The sequence below is a fragment of the Chiloscyllium punctatum genome, chromosome 42, assembly GCF_047496795.1.
Source record: "Chiloscyllium punctatum isolate Juve2018m chromosome 42, sChiPun1.3, whole genome shotgun sequence".
In the NCBI taxonomy this organism is placed as follows: domain Eukaryota; kingdom Metazoa; phylum Chordata; class Chondrichthyes; order Orectolobiformes; family Hemiscylliidae; genus Chiloscyllium; species Chiloscyllium punctatum.
In genome coordinates this window covers 14289315-14308522 of record NC_092780.1, presented here as the reverse complement: position 1 = coordinate 14308522, position 19208 = coordinate 14289315, and the positions used below count along the sequence as shown (strand labels likewise).

The following is a 19208-nucleotide window of genomic DNA, read 5'->3' as shown; positions in this document are numbered from 1 at the left end:
CAGCAAGCAGTTTCTCACCAAAGGAGAGAAAGACAGGAAGGAGCTCAGGTGCGAAACAGGGTCCAGGAAAAGGAGCTGTAGAGTCAAGAGAGAAAGGAGGGACGAGTGTATGTGCGGAATGTAACAATTTGTTGGAAGGTCACAGAGAGTGAATGCCCCACAGGACAACTCTACTTTTAGTCGCTCACGCCAACACCCAAAAATAATGGAAGCCTAAAGGAAGCCTGCAAATTGGTTGTGTATCTCAGAGAAAATGAGAACAGTAACTTTCATATTATCAGTACAAATTGACAAAACTGTATCTTCACCACAACAATAGAACCTCCCTTGTCACTGGCAGCACAATATTCACAAAATACCATCTGCCCACTACCAGCATAAGAATAGAACAATGCCTTCCCTCCCACTTTGCAGCTATCAATTACTGGACTTACAGATTTCTGAGAACCATTCTCTTCAGCACTTTCATAGTCTGAAAGCACAACAGCTGAAAACAAAGAACAAAAATTAGCAAATTTGTAATCAAAGTACCACAACACATTCTATCAGTACCTAGAAACAAAGAGCCAACTAGTGATTTTTTTAATTTAACCCAACAGCCTAATCATTAATAAGAAAACATAATGGATAGATTTGTCTGGTTGGTCAATGGCTAATTCACCATCTGTTGTGGGACTAAAGGGCCTGATTCAAGTCCTGGTTTGTTATATGGAGCAATGTAATTAATGGGACGAGGAATAGGGCAACGGGTGGGGGTGGGGGAGGAAGTGAGAGAGACAGGATATAGGATGTACCAAAGCAGCAAGCAGTGCTCATTACTAAGCAATGCTTTCTGCTAGAAACTGCTGCTCACATTAGGTCAGGACAGGTTCATGTTGTGCTGCAAGAACCTCCCATGATAAAGCTACCTGACAACCTTCATTATCCCTGCATGAGGTACCACTGCATTAGTCAGAATGTTTTCGACTGTGTTTGGATAGACCAGTTATAATTTATTTTTGATCAACCTGCTTGGAGATATTATGACACATCTGCACAGCAGGTAGGATTTGAAACCAGACATTCTGGCTTAGATGGGGAACACTACTTCTGTGCCAAAAGATGAGTGTTTTTCCTCTACATAAAATGATAAATTATTGACAAACTGCATTGCATTTGATTAGGGATTGGGAGACAAGGGGACAAGAATGCAGCGCCTTAAATGAAATCAATAAAGCTCACATGCAACCATGATACTTACCATCACCTTCTATGCCATCTTCACTCTCCTGTGAAAGAAACAAACTTTTATTAATATCAATCCTATGTTAATTTATTACATTTAAATTTAATGCATCGGCTCTGTGGTCTGTGACTCAAAATTATTACTTGTTTCATATTTTCCACCAATTCTTCACTGCTGTCAACCAACATGCATACATACCTCCCAGTAACAAAGATGAGTAAGAAAGTATATTGCCCCCATCACCACCTAACAACTGCCGAGATACTGAGCAACATGGAACATTATAAATTAGCAACTCTAGCAAAGCTTGGAAAAAAGACCTACCATAGCAAGAAAATGGACACAGCAAAAATTTAAACCAAATTTGTGCAGCTGCACTGGTCTATCCAAAAGCTTTTCCAAACTTTGGAATTCATGTATTCAGTAATTGATTCTAAGTTGATTACTTGATTCTAAATAATTTATACCCCTGCAACAGTAAACAACAGAACAGACTACCCTGCTGTGCTTATTGTCTTTCTGGGATTCAGATCAAATTCACCGTGGGTGGCACAGTGGTTAGCACTACTGCCTCACAGCGCCAGAGACCCGGGGTCAATTCCCACCTCAGGCAACTGACTGTGTGGAGTTTGCACGTTCTCCCCATGTCTGCGTGGGTTTCCTCCGGGTGCTCCGGTTTCCTCCCACAGTCCAAAGGTGTGTGGGTCAGGTGGATTGGCCATGCTAAATTGCCCGTAGTGTTAGGTAAGGGGTAGATGTAGGGGTATGGGTGGGTTGCGCTTCGGCGAGGTGGTGTGGACTTGTTGGGCCGAAGGGCCTGTTTCCACACTAAGTAATCTAATCTAATCTAATTCTGGGGTCAAACCTGAAAATCTGATTCTTCATAGAACTCTACACAACATGAAACATCTCAGACACGGAATCATATCACACTTCAAAGCATGACATGTAAACAAATTATCCAAATCTCATTTTAAAAAATAGTCAAAACTGACATTAATTGGAATGGACTACAATTTCTCATTGCCAGGTGATAACTACTGATTTAAAATCAGCCAACGTAAATTATATTTTACAGAATTAATGATTTTAAATTTTTAAATCTGAATTAAATATACACAGTAGAATTCCAGCAGCCAGAACCTTAACACAGAAAACATATTTTGATCATTATAAAATACTATCACAATAATGACAATGGGAGTCAAAGGCTCAGAGGTTAATAATATTTAGTAAAACTGCATTTACTAATTACCAAGCACAATATTTTACTCTCCAAAACATGGAACAATCATTATCTCACCACACAGATACTGCATGAGAGGACACCTTATATCTTAATATATTTACCAGAAAACATTTCTTAAAGAAGCTCCTGTTTAATCATCTTATTAACAGACTTTAATACACAAATAACATTTTGTATTGGATTTTAGTTTAAAAAAAACAAATTACCTGCACCTGTGGTTCTCAAAACCCAGTTCATCTTGGATCCCTCATATGTATAGAAATATTTAACAAGCGATTGAACCCCATGTGCTAAGAGGTTTAACAGATTCCAGAAAAAGTCAAAATTTCAAAGCACAGCAGTCTTGCACAACATAACTGTACATCACACGTTGTTAACATCTCCTAACCCTACGTGTTATAATGGAGCAAAGCTGATTGATATGTTTACAAATTGTTGGAGCGGGAGGTTCAAAGGAGCATGACGAGCCATATACATTAATTCACCTCACAAATAGCAAAACTAAGATTGTTTGGAAGATTTTGTCAGGGTAAACTTGCTGAATTGCTGACTGTGTCTATGCTCCATCATAATGGTTTAAAAAAAGGCAGACTACAACTGGTCTGAAGTACTGCAAGTGAAACGGTGAATGCTTTCCCTCTCTATATTAAATTTATTAGGAGAGCTTCCATTACAGAATATCCCTTAAGTGCAGTGTTCAAAGATGTCCATCGATGATTCCAAAGCAAACTCTTGGTATTACGAGCAACACTTGCAAAAGCCTCTGATCCAAACTAAAATAGAACTGTCTGCTGAAACAGCAGAGACTGAAAACATAATTATGTCCAAAGAGAAACTGACCAGTGAAGAGTAGTTTGTTTCAACATCTCCTTGCACAATTAAAGTCAATTCAATTAAATGATATTCATTTCCCACTTGTGGGGTTATGGCTATTAATTCTGCTCTCACGTGCATTTCATATTAAAAATTCCTCCTTGTGGCACTGGAGTAAGCAAGATGGTTTGGCTGTCAAACTGATGGCTTTCCAATTTTCCAGCTTAGCTTTTTCTCAACACACGGAGATTTGAGAGAAAGCCATGGAAGTCTTCCTCGTCAAACTTCATCAAAGTCCACAGAAACTTTCAAACAATCAATAGTGGATAGCAGTAGTTTATCAATGTCAACAAATGCAACAATGTCACAATGTTACAAAATCAAAGAACGCTTTTTTGTCACACATTACTAGAGATAACGTGCTCAGAGCAGATTTTGCAGCCCTCTGTCCAAGTCAATCAGCCAAGTTAATCAGGCCCAGTTGTTTGCTGGGTCTTTTCATTTAATCTCTCATGTCAGATCTTTAGATATAATCACCACGTGTACGTTTTAAAAGACATTCCTCTAAACAACTGGATTTGTCCCAAGTCCAAATCAAGTTATCTTCGTCATGCATTTTTTCAGATGCAACAAATTACATGAAAAACAAATCATTGCAACATGTAACATAAATTAGAAGTGCTTATTAAACAACAAGTCTCACCATCAGTGATCTGTTTACCAGCTTTAAATGCATGGATCAATGTTGCTTGTTTCTGCAGAAATTTCTACTGAAATAGTCAGTATGGGAGCTGGACTGACAGGGGAAGGGAGAGATGCTATGACCATTTCCAAACAAACAGCAAATCATGAGTTTAGTGATTTGAGACAGTATCACTCACATTATTTTATTTCCTTGGCACAAGGCAGATTCTCAAATCACATCACTAATGATAGGCGATTTTACCCCTTGTATTTGTTAAACACCAAAAAGTTCAATACCAGAATACTTAACAAGTCTTACCTACCTAACCATTAGTATATCATCAGGCTTCACCCTCCCGACCACCAACCTTACAAACAACCAAACTGAATTTTTCATAAACCAAAAGCTACAGTAGATTGGACCAACTACAAACATGAGCAACCTCTCACCCCCACAATAGTATGATTTCTATTGTTATTCTTGTCAGAGTCAGAGATGTACAGCATGGAAATAGACCCTTCAGTCCAACTCGTCCGTGTTGACCAGATATCCCAACCCAATCTAGTCCCACCTGCCAGCGCCCGACCCATGTCCCTCCAAACCCTTCCTATTCATATACCCATTCAAATGCCTCTTAAATGTTGCAATTGTACCAGCCTCCACCACATCCTCTGACAGCTCATTCCATACTCATACCACCCTCTGCGTGAAAAGGTTGCCCCTTAGGTCTCTTTTATATCTTACCCCTCTCACCCTAAACCTATGCCCTCTAGTTCTAGACTCCCCGACCCCAGAGAAAAGACTTTGTCTATTTATCCTATCCATGCCCCTCATAATTTTGTAAACCTCTATAAGGTCACCCCTCAGCCTCTGACGCTCCAGGGAAAACAGCCCAGCCTCTTCAGCCTCTCCCTGTAGCTCAGATTCTCCAACTCTGGCAACATCCTTGTAAATCTTTTCTGAACCCTTTCAAGTTTCACAACATCTTTCCAATAGGAAGGAGACCAGAATTGCACACAATATTCCAACAGTGGCCTAACCAATGTCATGTACAGCCGCAACATGACCTCCCAACTCCTGTACTCAATACTCTGACCAATAAAGGAAAGCATAACAAACACCTTCTTCACTATCCTTTGAAATCGATTGATTGATGCTTCTGAATTTATCAGTAATCTTTTTACTCTGGAATTAAAATGTAAAGGGTGAAAATAGAAACAGGAAGTGCTAGAAATATACAGCAACTCCATCAGCAATTAAAGTAAAAAAAGATTATTATTTCCAGTTGAAAACCTTCATTAAATCCAAAGCCCAGTAAACCATTTCATACTTCTTTAGGGCTAACCACTTAATGCATGCAAAAAGTCATGAATGGCTGATTTAAATTGACATACATATCACCCAGACTTTTCTCGGAGCTTCTAGCTCCTTGCTTTAAATAAAAACTCGAAAATAATTAGCTGTTACCTTATAGTTAGCTTGAATGCCTTTAACTGCTTTATATTTTTTCCTTGGATTTAGTCAGTCTTGTATAAAGACGCACAGGCCTTACATTGTCAGTTTACACGAAAAGCTTCCAAACAAAATATCTTTTTTTTTTGCTATTTAAATTGATAATGTCAATTCATTTTAACATATTCTGGCTTTATTTCTTCTACCTTGAATTATATTATTCAACTCTATTTCCAAGCTTCAAATATTTAATTGAAACAAAGCTAGTCAGAAAATATTTGTATCCAGTCTACACTTTCTCAATCATTAAAATACACAAGTAACCAGAAAGTGGGTACATCAACTTTTGCAAATTAATGCATTTGAAAAGCCATATGTAAGGTATAGATCCATACATAAGCTCTGTATAGCTGCAGTGTAATAAAATCAGTCTTCAGGTCAAATTAAACTCCTAGATTATATTAGATACCCTACATTATGGAAACAGGCCCTTCGGCCCAAAAAAGTCCAACCGACCCTCTGAAGAGCAACTCACCCAGACCCATTCCCCCACCCTATATTTACCCCTGACTAATGCACCTAAGGCTAGGGGCAACTGGCCTTCACATCTTTGGATAGTGGGAGGAAACCGGAGCACCCGGAGGAAAGCCATGCAGACGTGGGGAGAACGTGCAAACTCCATACAGACAGTTGCCCGAGGCAGGAATCGAACCTGGATCCCTACTGCTGTGAGGCAGCAGCATTAACCCCTGAGCCACTGTGCCACCCACCATACAGATGATTTTACCCTTTGTCCAACTCATCCATACCAACCAGATATCCTATATAAATCAAGTCCCATTTGCTATCATTTGACCCATATCCCTGAAAACCCTTCCTATTCATGCCATTTAAATGTTGTAATTGTACCGGCCTCCACCACATCCTTTCAATAGTGAAAGGTACCAGAATTGCATGCAATACTCCAAAACTACCCACACCAATGTCCTGTAATGCTGCAACATGACCTCCCAACTCCTACACACAATGCTCGGACCAACAAAGAAAAGCGTACCAAATGCCTTCTTCACTAACTAGGATTCCACTTTCAAGGAATTATGAACCTGCGCTCCAAGATCTCTTTGTTCAGCAACACTCCCGAGGACCTTACCATTAAGTGTCTCAGTCCGGCCGTGATTTGCCTTTCCAAAATGCAATACCTCACATTTTATCAAAATTAAACTCCATCTGCCACTCAGCCTGTTGGATCAAGATCCTGTTGTACTCTAGGTAACCTCCTTCGCTGTTCATTTCACCTCCAATTTGCAAACTTACCAACCATATGTTCACATCCAAATCATTTATATGAATGACAAAAAGTCGTCAACCCAGCACCGATCCTGGAATACCACTGTCACAGGCCTCCAGTCTAAAAAGCAACCCTTCACTACCACCCTTACATTTAGAGTCATAAATATGTACAGCATGGAAACAGACCCTTCGGTCCAACCTGTCCATGCCGATCAGATATCTCAACCCAATCTAGTCCCACCTGCCAGCACCCAACCCATATCCCTCCAAACCCTTCCTATTCATATACCCATCCAAATGCCTCTTAAATGTTGCAATTGTACCAGCCTCTACCACTTCCTCTGGCAGCTCATTCCATACACGTATCACCCTCTGCGTGAAAATGTTGCCCCTCAGGTCTCTTTTATATCTTTCTCTTCTCACCCTAAACCTATGCCCTCTAGTTCTGGACTCCCCAACCCCAGGGAAAAGACTTTGTCTATTTATCCTATCCATGTCCCTCATAATTTTGTAAACCTCTATAAAGGTCACCCCTCAGCCTCCAACGCTCCAGGGAAAAACAGCCCCAGCGTCTTCAGCCTCTCCCTGTAGCTCAAATCCTCCAACCCTGGCAACATCCTTGTAAATCTTTTCTGAACGTTTTCAAGTTTCACAACATCTTTCCGATAGTAAGGAGACCAGAATTGCACGCAATATTCGAACAATGGCCTAACCAATGACCTGTACAGCCGCAACATAACCTCCCAACTCCTGTACTCAATAGTCTGACCAATAAAAGGAAAGCATACCAAATGCCTTCTTAAACTTCGCCTATCTACCTGTGACTCCACTTTCAAGGAGCTATGAACCTGCACTCCAAGGTCTCTTTGTTCAGCAACACTCCCTAGGACCTTACCATTAAGTGTAGAAGTCCTGCTAAGATTTGCTTTCCCAAAATGCAGCACCTTGTATTTATCCGAATTAAACTCCATCTGCCACTTCTCAGCCCATTGGCCCACCTGGTCCAGATCCTGTTGTAATCTGAGGTAACTCTCTTCACTGTCTACTACACCTCCAATTTTGGTGTAATCTGCAAACTTACTAACTGTACCTCTTATGCTCGCATCCAAATCATATTGACTATCCCATATCAGTCCTTGCCTTTCTAAATACATGTACGTCCTGTCCCTCAGGATTCCCTCCAACAACTTGCCCACCACTGAGTCAGGCTCACCAGTCTATAGTTCCCTGGCTTATCGTTACTGCCCTCCTTAAGCAGTGGCACCATGTTTGCAAACCTCTAGTCTTCCAGCACCTCACCTGTGACTATCAATGATACAAATATCTCGGCAAGAGGCCCAGCAATCACTTCTCTAGCTTCGTGCAGAGTTCTCGGGTACACCTGATCTGGTCCTGGCGATTTATCCACCTTTAACTGTTTCAAGACATCCAGCACTTCCTCCTCTCTAATGTGGACATTTTGCAAGATGTCACCATCTATTTCCCTACAACCTATACCTTCCATATCCTTTTCTACAGTAAATACTGATGCAAAACATTCATTCAGAATCTCCCCCATTTTCTGTGGTTCCACACAAAGGCTGCCTTGCTGATCTTTAAGGCGCCCTATTCTCTCCCTAGTTACCCTTTTGTTCTTAATATATTTGTAAAAACCCTTTGGATTCTCCTTAATTCTATTTGCCAACACTATCTCATGTCCTCTTTTTGCCCTCCTGATTTCCCTCTTAAGTATACTCCTACCTTCTTTATACTCTAAGGATTCACTCGATCTATCCTGTCTATACCTGACATATGCTTCCTTCTTTTTCTTAACCAAACCCTCAATTTCTTTAGTCATCCAGCATTCCCTATACCTACCAGCCTTTCCTTTCACCCTGACAGGAATATACTTTCTCTGGACTCTTGTTATCTCATTTCTGAAGGCTTCCCATTTTCCAGCCGGCCCTTTACCTGCGAACATCTGCCTCCAATCAGCTTTTGAAAGTTCTTGCCTAATACCATTAAAATTGGCCTTTCTCCAATTTAGAACTTCAACTTTTAGATCTGGTCTATCTTTTTCCATCACTATTTTAAAACAAACAGAATTATGGTCGCTGGCCCCAAAGTGCTCCCCCACTGACACCTCAGTCACCTGCACTGACTTATTTCCCAAGAATAGGTCAGGTTTTGCACCTTCTCTCGTAGGTACATCCATATACTGAATCAGAAAATTGTCTTGTACACACTTAAGAAATTCCTCTCCATCTAAACCTTTAACACTATGGTAGTCCCAGTCTATGTTTGGAAAGTTAAAATCCCTTACCATAACTACCCTATTATTCTTACAAATAGCTGAGATTTTCTTACAAGTTTTTTCTCAATTTCCCTCTGACTATACAATCCCAATAAGGTAATCATCCCTTTCTTATTTCTCAGTTCTACCCAAATAACTTCCCTGGATGTATTTCCAGGAATACCCTCCCTCAGCACAGCTGTAATGCTATCCCTTATCAAAAATGCCACTCCTCCTCTCTTGCCTCCCTTTCTATCCTTCCTGTAGCATTTGTATCCTGGAACATTCGGCTGCCTGTCCTGCCCATCCCTGAGCCATGTTTCCGTAATTGCTATGATATTCCAGTCCCATGTTGCTAACCATGCCCGGAGTTAATCTGCCTTCCCTGTTAGGCCCCTTGCATTGAAATAAATGCAGTTAAATTTATTAGTCCTACCTTGTCCCTGCCTGCCCTGACTATTAGACTCACTTCTGTTCTCAGCTGTACCTGTCTCAGATCGATCTCTTTCCTCACTATCTCCCTGGGTCCTACCTACGCGCCCCCCCCACCCCCTTACTAGTTTAAATCGTCCCAAGCAGTTCTAGCAAATTTCCCTGCCAGTATATTAGTCCCCTTCCAGTTTAGGTGCAATCTGTCCTCCTTGTATAGGTCACTTCTACCCCAAAAGAGATTCCAATGATCCAAAAATGTGAATCCTTCTCCCATACACCAGCTCCTCAGCCATGCATTCATCTGCTCTATCCTCCTATTCCTGCCCTCACTAGCTCGTAGCACTGGGAGTAATCCAGATATTACTACCCTTGAGGACCTCCTTTTTAAATTTCTGCCTAACTCTCTGTAATCTCCCTTCAGAATCTCAACCCTTCCTATGTCGTTGGTTCCAATGTGGACAATGACCTCCTGCTGGCCCCTCTCCCCCGTGAGAACATTCTGCACCCTCTCTGAGACATCCCTGACCTTAGCACCAGGGAAACAACACACCATTCTGCTTTTTCTCTTCTGGCCACAGAAATGTCTGTCTGTACCTCGGACTACAGAATCCCCGAACACAATTGATCTCTTGGAAGCCACGTACCCCTCGTTGCATTAGAGCCAGTCTCAATACCAGAAACTTGGCTGTTCGTGCTACATCCCCGAGAATCCATCACCCCTTACATTTTCCAAAACAGTATACCTGTTTGAAATGGGCATATCCACAAAAGACTCCTGCACTGGCTGCCTACCTCTCTTACCCTTCCTGGAGTTAACCCATCTATATGACTGTATCTGAGACGTTTCCCCCTTCCTATAACTGCCATCCATCACATACTGTTGCTGCTGCAAATTCCTCATTGCTTCTGTCTCTCCAACCGACCCACTGAATCTGATAAGATTAGCATCCAATAGCATTTATGGCAGATATAATCCACAGTAACCGTTAAACTCTCTTTAAACTCCCACATCTAACAAATGAAATTCTAAAATTCTCTTCCTTGTGTATAAATCTCTCTGTGGTCTAACATCATTTCCTTGTGAAACTTGAAAGGGTTCAGAAAAGATTTACAAGCATGTTGCCAGGGTTGGAGGATTTGAGCTATAGGGAGAGGCTGGGGCTGTTTTCCCTGGAGCGTCGGAGGCTGAGGGGTGACGTTATAGAGGTTTACAAAATTATAAGGGGCATAGATTCAATAAATAGACAAAGTCTTTTCCCTGGGATCAGGGAGTCCAGAAGTAGAGGGCATAGGTTTAGAGTGAGAGGGAAAAGATATAAAAGAGACCTAAGAGGCAATTTTTCACGCAGAGGGTGGTACGTGTATGGAGTGAGCTGTCAGAGGATGTGGTGGAAGCGGGTACAATCACAACATTTAAGAGGCATTTGGATGGGTATAGGAATAGGAAGGGTTTGGAGGGATATGGGCCAGGTGCTGGCAGGTGGGACTAGATTGGGTTGGGGTATCTGGTTGGTGTGGACAGGTTGGACCGAAGGGTCTGTTTCCATGCTGTACATCTCTATGACTCTAAGTACATATCACTGCAAAGGCCATTTTTGCTCCTTCACTATTTACAGACCCAAAAAACCACCATCTTATTACTCTAATTTGACAGAGCATTAGCAGAACTCTTCAGTTAAAAAACCTTTTAAACTTGAAAACCTGCCATTATATTTGTATAATGCATCCTATTAAAAACTCAAACACACAAGTTATTTTAAGCTGTCGATAACAATTTGATCTTTTAGTTAGTCGCTCCCCAAACTTCATCCATAGTCACCAGCTCATGTAACCATGAGCCAAATTAACTGCAGATAGTCCCTTATCATTGTCACGCTAAATTGATGATAAATATGACCCAAGATAGAATCAGCTTTCGTCAAACTCAGCCCCAACAGGACAACTAAGATTGACAAGTCAATATTCCACAAAGAAAAAGGCTATGTATAAAGTTGACAAAACTTGGAACACAAATATTCTATTCTGTAGCATGCAACGTTAAACAAATTTCAATGGAGAGGAGTAAAGAAATGGGTGCGTACCGAATGTGGATTGATTGCCTTCTAAAATTAAGCTTCAGCAATTCCAATCCAACCCTAATGCTCAATTTATAACACAAATAATAAAAATCATCGAGGCCAAACTCAGGATCATACACCAGTTTAGAGCTCAAGGCTGTTGTCACTTGTCAGACAAGAAAAAGCTTCATAAAGAGACGGAATTAACCTCCATTACCTTTACACCCTGAAACCTTCCAATCAGTGTAATAATAAAAACCAATTCAACAAAATAACTTATAAAATTAACAAGCCCACACTCTACTTGGCGGACATACTGAGCGGTGTATTAAATTAAGCACACTTGCCAAAGGTGATCGCAGAGTGGACCCACAGCCCAGGGAGTAACCATTGGCTGACCCCAAACCTGGTCACCAGCCACAAATTGGTCCCTAACCCTAGTGATAGACCACAAGTCGGACCCAAATCCTGGTAGGTCATAGAGATGTACAGCACGGAAACAGACCCTTCAGTCCAACTTGTCCATGCCAACCAGATATCCCAACCTAATCTAGTCCCATTTGCCAGCACTTGGGCCATATCCTTTTAAACCCTTCTTATTCATATACCCATCCAGATGCCTCTTACATATTGTAACTGCTCTAGCCGGAACCACTTCTTCTGGCAGCTAATTCCACACTCGGACCACCCTCTATGTGAAAAGGTCTCTTTTAAACTTTTCCACTATCACCCTAAACCTATGCCCTCTTGTTCTGGGCTTCCCGACCCCAGGGTATCATGATTTTATAAGGTCACCCCTCAGCCTCTGTCGCTCCAGGGAAAACAGCCCCAGTCTATTGAGCATCTCCCTATAGCTCAAATCCTCCAACTCTGGCAACATTCTTGTAAATCTTTCATGAACCCTTTCAAGCTTCACAATATCCATCCAATAGGAGGGAGACCACGGTGACCACAGGCCGGCCCCAACGCCCGGTGGGTGACCACAGGCCGGCCCCAACGCCCGGTGGGTGACCGCAGGCCGGCCCCAACGCCCGGTGGGTGACCGCAGGCCGGCCCCCAACGCCCGGTGGGTGACCGCAGGCCTGCCCCAACGCCCGGTGGGTGACCGCAGGCCGGCCCCAACGCCCGGTGGGTGACCACAGGCCGGCCCCCAACGCCCGGTGGGTGACCACAGACCGGAACCCTCGCCCTCACCGACCTGGTTGGATCCACATCTCCAGGCCCTGTTCTCTTCCCGCCGCACAGAGACTCGCGGTACACTCACACATTCAGACTCGGCCTCACGAGCCTGCACGCCGGATAAATCCAGGATGCAAGCAACGGAAGGAGCGGCTTCCACGTCCGACCGGGGCACGTCCTCATCGTCCTCATCGGTGTCCTGAGAGGCGCGTCGCCGCCGCCTGTCCGCCATCTTCCCCTATGGAGGCAACCGGAAGGTCTCTTGGCGCGGTGCATGTCGGAGGTTGTAGGCAGGAAGTGCCGTTTCGGGCCTGAAGGGACTACAATTCCCGCATTTCCCACATACGGGAACCACAATTTGCTCCGACAACACTGGGGTGTGGTCAGGCGGTCAAAACTACAACTCCCAGAATGCCTCACGTCATTTTGTATATGTGTGAGAGAGAGACTGCCCACTGGCTAGAGCGTCCTGGAAATTGTAGTCAACAAAGTTCGAAACCTGTGGCTACTATTCTCCAATCTAAAAGATAGTGCTGCTTTCCTTTAAAAAATATTCATAAAAGGACTTATTGAATTGCCCTAGTGTCATGGAACAAAACAAATGCATGAATCACATTCTCCCTGTGTCTGCATGGGTTCCCTCCCACAGTCAAAAGACGTGCAGTTGAGATGCATTGACAATGGGAAATCCAGGGTTACAGGGATAGAATAGGGGTTGGGTATATGTGGAATCGATTGACCGAATGGCCTACTATAGGGATTCCATGATTCTGAAGTGGGCCCCACCTCAAAGAAAAGCAATACCATTAAAAAGAAGAAACTTATAAAATTAGACAATCCATTTTGTGGTATCCATCGGATGTCGAAGGTCCCATCATTTTACAGAATGTTCCAATGGAGAAACACAAATCATTGGTGAGACTGTAGCTGAGTGTTGTTTACAATTCTAAGCAGCATTCTCTTGGAAAGATGTGAATGCAAAAAAGGTTTGATTACAGGAGGCACTTTGGTCAAAGATGGATAAGGTGGAACTTATTCTTCTTGGAGAGAAGATTTGATAAATGTTTTCAAAATCTGGGGGAGTAACAATGTGGACATAAAATTGGTTCACACCAAGACATATTCAAGGCCACTGAACAGTGTAATTACCGTTGCTGGGGTAACCCTGTCTTTAAAAATCATTTTAAACAATAATTCCTGAACGGAGAGTTGCAAATTGGCAAGATTGTCACTGTCATCCCAAGTCACTCTGAGAACAACTTCTAGCAATTGGTGTGGTGTTGTCAAAATCTCTTTGTTCTAGGCTTTTCTAGTTGAGGGAATGATACCATAAAGATTTGCCAATCACATTTTATAAGACACAATATTGCTTTAAGGATAGTATGAATGAATTCAGGATCACCTTGTCCATGAATTGGAGAAACCACCAGATTGGTGTTCAGATTTTGGTTTGGTTTGGCTAAAGGTTGGAGATATGGGTGAGCAGTTCCTACAATCACTTTATTTTTGCTAAGTTGGAACCAGCAACTGATAAATAGTGATTAACAACACAAACCGAACTCACAATGACATTTCTACCTGTGCATGGAAGGATTCAAGGTGCAGCATCTTCTAAGAATAAGAAAAACTCCCATCAAATAACACAACAGTGTTATCCATTTGTAATTGATATGTTTAGATATGTAATGGCACACCTTTGGTTTGGACTAAAATAGTTACCAAAACATCATCACCTTCAGCAATTTTAAATCTAACCTTTATGTTTTATGGATTCCATACAATCAAAGACCTAATAACTGGGGTATGGTGTTTGTCAGATTGAAAATTAATCCTGAACAATTATTACAATATCTTCTGTTTATTACATTGGATTATCAGAGAAAAGCTTGATTGTCACTTTCCAAGTCAGATTTTGGTCTTTTAAGATGAAGATATAAAGAGATCAGATAATTTTGAGGTATTTTCCTACCTCCCAGCCAGAAAGCTGGGTTGAAGATTTCCCCAGCCCCAGAAGTGTGTCTGAACAGTTTGGCTAAACAATATTTTAAGAGTCTTGTGGAATAGTGGCAATGTACGGTAGGAGTCCTGGGTTCAAGTTTCATTTGCTCCACAGGTGTGTAATAGTGTGTCACAACAGGTTGCTTAAAATAACTATCAAGGAACGAGAAGGGTTCAAATGTGTGAATCAGTTATACTAACAGAGAAAATGCTTAATCACATTATCCATCAGCAATTTGATGATAATGTAATTATACCTGTGTCAGAAACTGACAGAGCAGTAAATTAATTCTGACTTTCGGGCAGCTGCATGGGTTTCTGTCTGACTTTCAGTTCCAATATTTTGTTAAAATGTGCCTTTGTTGCACCCAACTCTCTCCAAATTTTGCTGTATGACCAGCCAGTGGTGGTACCAGAGCTGACTGAAATGGAAGTCCAGAAAGCCTGGTCAAATCCCAGAATAGGATGAGAACCCACTACCTTTTCTTCAAAGACCTGAATGCTAACAGCCACATCAAGATGAATTGTCTGAAAACTATCACCATTATGAAAGTGCTGTAGATTGGAGTGGCAATGGAAACAAAAGGAAATAAACATTAATATTAACAAATATTGGTAAAAGCAGTCGTTGATTTTCCACAGCTTTACCAAGATAACGCCAACTCAATGCACTAATATACTAGATTTTATAAAGGGATCTTCAGTTTCTGGAATTTTGAGAACTTTGATCTCGTGGTGAACATCTTGGTACATAGTCTAAAAGATTGAAGCCCCAGTAATGAATGTGTGACATACATAGAAAATGTAATGCGTTTTAAGAAGTAAGTCAATTGTGTTTGAAAACTGAAAAGTACAGGAATTTTATTAATTCAGTAAATCATTTTTCAGAAAGGACCCTTAGCCTTTTAGCACTCACATTGTTTAGTCAATTTATTGACAGAAGAAAATGCATCATACAAGTCTACAATTCTATTACTTCCACAATGAGAACAGGATACAACAATACCGCCAGAAACCCACTTTGAGCTGTAACTGGCCCTTTCACTGTTGGAAATAGTAGTTTCAGAGACACCAAACCGAAACCACCTGCAAGTTAATTTCAGACAGTTGAACACCGTTAGATATAATTAACTAGAACTTATTCTGTGTGGCAAAATCATAAGAAATTAACTGGTACAAACATGTTATGCATCTGTGCACATGTAGCATGAGTTTAATACAGTGTTTGCAATGACTTTGACTTAATAAAATGGACCAAATTGCTTCACAGGAGCATTATAACTTGTACTTATAAAGCCTCTTTGACATAATAAAATATACCAAGATGCTTCATAGGTTCCATAAAATGTGAGATACTGAACACATAACAAGATTAGAACATATAGGTCATGTTGCAGCTGTACAGGGCATTGGTTAGGCCATTTTTGGAATATTGTATGTAATTCTGGTCTCCCTCCTATAGGAAGAATGTTGTAAAACTTGAAAGGGTTCAGAAAAGATTTGCAAGGATGTTGCTAGGGCTGGAGGGTTTGAACTGTAGGGAGAGGCTGAATAGGCTGGGGCTGTTTTCCATGGAGTGCCAGAGTCTGTGGGGTGACTTTATAGGGGGTTATAAAATCAGGGGGGGATATATAGGGTAAATAGACAAGGTATTTTCCCTGGAGGAGTCCAGAACTAGAGGGCACAGATTTGGGGTGAGAGGGGAAAGATTTAAAAAGGACCTAAGGGGCAAATGTTTTATGCAAAGGGTGGTGTGTGTATGGAACTGGCTGCCAGAGGAAGTGGTGGAGGTTGGGACAATTACAACATTTGAAAAGAGAATGATGGGTATATGAGTACAAACAGTTTAGAGGGATATGGGCCAAATGCTGGCAAATGGCATTAGATTAATTTAGGATATCTGGTTGGTATCAACGAGTTGGACCGAAGGGTTCGTTTCCGTGCTGTCCATCTTCATGACTCTTTATGAAGCAAGCCAAGAGTAAACTCCTCAAGCCTGCTCCACAATTCAGTACAATCATGACTGATCTTCTACCTCCAACTTCAGTTTCCCAACTGCTCCCTATGTCCCTTGATTCCTTTCAGAACATGAGCGGTCACAGGAAAATTTGAACGAGGAATGGGCCTCACAGCCCTTCAAGCCTGCTCTGCAAGGTCATGGCTGATCTGATTACTACACATTCCTCCTACCGATGATGACTTTGCATTCCCTTGCTTACCAAAAACCTATCCACCTCTGCCTTAAAAATATTCAAAGGCTCAGCTTCCACTGGCTTTTCAGGGTGACAGTTCCAAAGGCTCACAAGCTTGTGAGAGAAAAAAAACTCATGATCCCTGCCATAAATGGGTGACCCTGATTTTAAATTCTTCCACACTAAGAAACTTCGTGTCAAGGCATAAGATCTTGCATACCTTACTCAAGTTGCTTCTTACTCTTCTAACCATTAATGGATTCCAGCATGTCCTGTTCAATTTTTTTCTTACACGATAACTTACCCATTTCAGGTATTACTCTAGTGAACCTTCCCTAAACTACTTCGAAAACATTTAGATAATTCTTTAAATAAGGAAACCAATACTGCGCACTGTACTCCAGCTTTGGTCTCACCAATGCTCCATATAAATGAAGAATAACCTTCCTACTTTTGAATTAAATTCCCCTCAAATATAACTATAATATTCTATAATCTCCATAATTACTTGCCATACACAGATACTAACCTTTCATGCAATAGGCCATTCAGATTGTTCTGCATCTCAGAGCTTTCTTTTTTTTCCCCAGCCAAAATGGACAATTTCACATTTTTCTGCATGCTGATCCATTTGCTAGATCTTTGCTCACTCACTCAACCTATCTGTATCCCTTTGTAGCCTCCTTATATCCACTTCACCACTTTCTTTCCTAACTATCCTTGTGTCAGCAAATAATATAGCAATGATATCTTTGAGTACCTCCATCCAAGTTTTATGTGCAAATTATTAAAAGATAGAGGTCCTAGCTCTGATCCCTGTGGCACATCACTCATAACATCTTGCCAACCAGTAAAATCTGTCAATCCCAGCCTTTAATATATTCAATTATGGATCATCCACAACCCTTTGAAGAAGGAAATTCCAAAGATTCATAGTCTCAGATTGAAGAAATTTCTCGTCATCTGAGTCCTATGCAATTGAGCCCTTGACCTGGACTGTTCCCTATCCTGTATTCTAGATTCGCCGGACAACAATCTCTCAGTATCTAAACTAAAAACCAAAAAGACTGGAGAAACTCAGCAGGTCTGATAGAATTTGTGGAAAGGGAAACAAAGTTAACACTTTGAGTTCTTCAGAACAGCTCTGCCCCACTAATTACATCTTCAGAAAATGAAGGCAAATGACCAAAAGCTCAGTCATAGAGGTAGATTTTGAAGAGCATCTTGATGGAGGTAGAGACATGGAGAGATTTAAGGAGGGAATTCTGGAATTTATGACCTTGATAACTGAAGTCATGGTCACCAGTAATAGAGCAATTAAATCAGGTACAGTCAAAAGAATTAGAAGAGCTGACACAGAGTTGCAGATCAGAGATAGGGAGAGGTTATACCATTTGCATGCAAAGTTCAGTGAGATTCTGCATTACTAACAATTGGATGTTTAGTAGGACCAGATACTTTCATATCACAGTTCATGTATGATTAAATCTCAGCTTTCTCTTGATGGAGCAAAAAGGTCGATGACAAATGAGAAGTGTTAAATGAGACACTTGCCAACTTCTTCCAAAACATTTGAATCACTAGTAGCTATTTTTAATTTTGCAACTCAAAATTAATGTGTGCGAGATGATTAGAAATGAGGTGATATAACGTTTCTGGCAAGAGTGAACTAATGACCATAAAGAGACAGTTTTCGAAAATTCTGTTGTCAACGCTTTTACTGTCGAATGGAGAAAACAGAAGTAGTATACTGAATTGGATGATCAGCTAAGATCATATTGAATGACAGAGCAGGTTCAAAAAGTCGAATAGCCTACACCTGTATGCTGTATTCCTCCTCCCTCCTGAACTATTCCTGTTTAATTATACCATTGCAAAATTCAGTCCTGGAATGGCAGAGCAACTATGGTAATGGAATTAAGGATGTTGCCAGATGGGAACAGTTAGGAATCATTGTCATGGACATTGAAACCAATCTTGTGTTTGTAAATTATGTTGCTGAGCTGCACCATAGCATTAGGAGAAGCCTGGGTCCAAGTGTCAGCAGTAGAAACTGGCTCAGACTTTAAAGAGAATGTGAGGACTGCAGATGCTGGAGATCAGATTCAAAGACTGGTGCTGGAAAAACACAGCCAATCAGGCAGTATCTGAGGTGCAGGAGAATCAACATTTTGAGCACATCATCAGAAGTGTGGTGTGTGGCCCAAAGGGGCTGAGAGATAAATGGATGGGGATAATGGGGCTGGGGGGAAGGTAGCTGGGAATGCGATGGGTAGATGAAGGTGATAGGTCAGAGAACTTCGATGCAAAACCTCCGTCCAATACCCCAAAGGATCCTTCCACATCTGACAGAGATTTACCTGT

The 19208-nt window shown here is 41.4% G+C and overlaps 1 protein-coding gene across 3 annotated transcripts in view; it reads right to left on the bottom strand.

Annotated features, from left to right (window-relative positions):
• casc3 (casc3 exon junction complex subunit) overlaps positions 1-12916 on the bottom strand; it is a 33316-nt gene extending 20400 nt beyond the window's left edge. For all 3 annotated transcript variants that reach the window (XM_072561451.1, XM_072561452.1, XM_072561453.1), the window contains exons 1-3: positions 12740-12916; positions 1241-1268; positions 435-487 (exon numbers count right to left, since the gene is read on the bottom strand). In XM_072561451.1, the coding sequence (XP_072417552.1) occupies positions 435-487; positions 1241-1268; positions 12740-12886 (228 nt within the window). In that variant the 5' untranslated portion in view covers positions 12887-12916. The remainder of the gene's footprint in view (positions 1-434; positions 488-1240; positions 1269-12739) is intronic.
• Between the last annotated feature and the right edge of the window lie 6292 nt (positions 12917-19208).